Source organism: Penaeus monodon, chromosome 29 (genome assembly GCF_015228065.2).
Source record: "Penaeus monodon isolate SGIC_2016 chromosome 29, NSTDA_Pmon_1, whole genome shotgun sequence".
Lineage (NCBI taxonomy): Eukaryota > Metazoa > Arthropoda > Malacostraca > Decapoda > Penaeidae > Penaeus > Penaeus monodon.
This window is the reverse complement of record NC_051414.1, coordinates 13,183,005-13,183,336: the sequence shown is the minus strand read 5'-3', so window position 1 is coordinate 13,183,336 and position 332 is coordinate 13,183,005. Positions and strand designations below refer to the sequence as shown.

The 332-nt window shown below is 38.0% G+C and overlaps 1 protein-coding gene and 1 long non-coding RNA gene across 2 annotated transcripts in view; both read right to left on the bottom strand.

Moving 5' to 3' along the window:
• LOC119591972 (centrosomal protein of 76 kDa-like) overlaps positions 1–144 on the bottom strand; it is a 22,199-nt gene extending 22,055 nt beyond the window's left edge. Inside the window, exon 1 of the mRNA XM_037940726.1 lies at positions 31–144. Within this exon, the coding sequence (XP_037796654.1) occupies positions 31–127 (97 nt within the window). The 5' untranslated portion in view covers positions 128–144. The remainder of the gene's footprint in view (positions 1–30) is intronic.
• LOC119591975 overlaps positions 1–332 on the bottom strand; it is a 47,801-nt gene that overhangs the window by 42,792 nt on the left and 4,677 nt on the right. The gene's annotated exons all lie outside the window — the stretch shown is intronic.

Here is a 332-nt window from a genome sequence, read left to right as displayed (position 1 = left end):
AACAAAATAACTGAGCAAATTTTGGCTAACCAATGCCCATCAGTTGGCAAACAAATTTTCTTGGCCAGGGGGTCTGTGCCAAGAGAGGGCGCCACTCAAGCTTATAGACCGAGATAAGGTTCCTCATTGCATTTCTTTTTCACTTTAATAACAAAATCAACAATGGGGAAATCATAGTCAGAAGCTCACTACAACTATATGCTGCCACATCCTGTAAAAACAATGAGATATAAATTAGTGGGTTCAACAGAGTCAAAAATCAAGTTCATTTGGTGGTTATTTGGAGTCAAGATAAATAACATGTTTAATTCTTCTGCACATCTATTGACCCC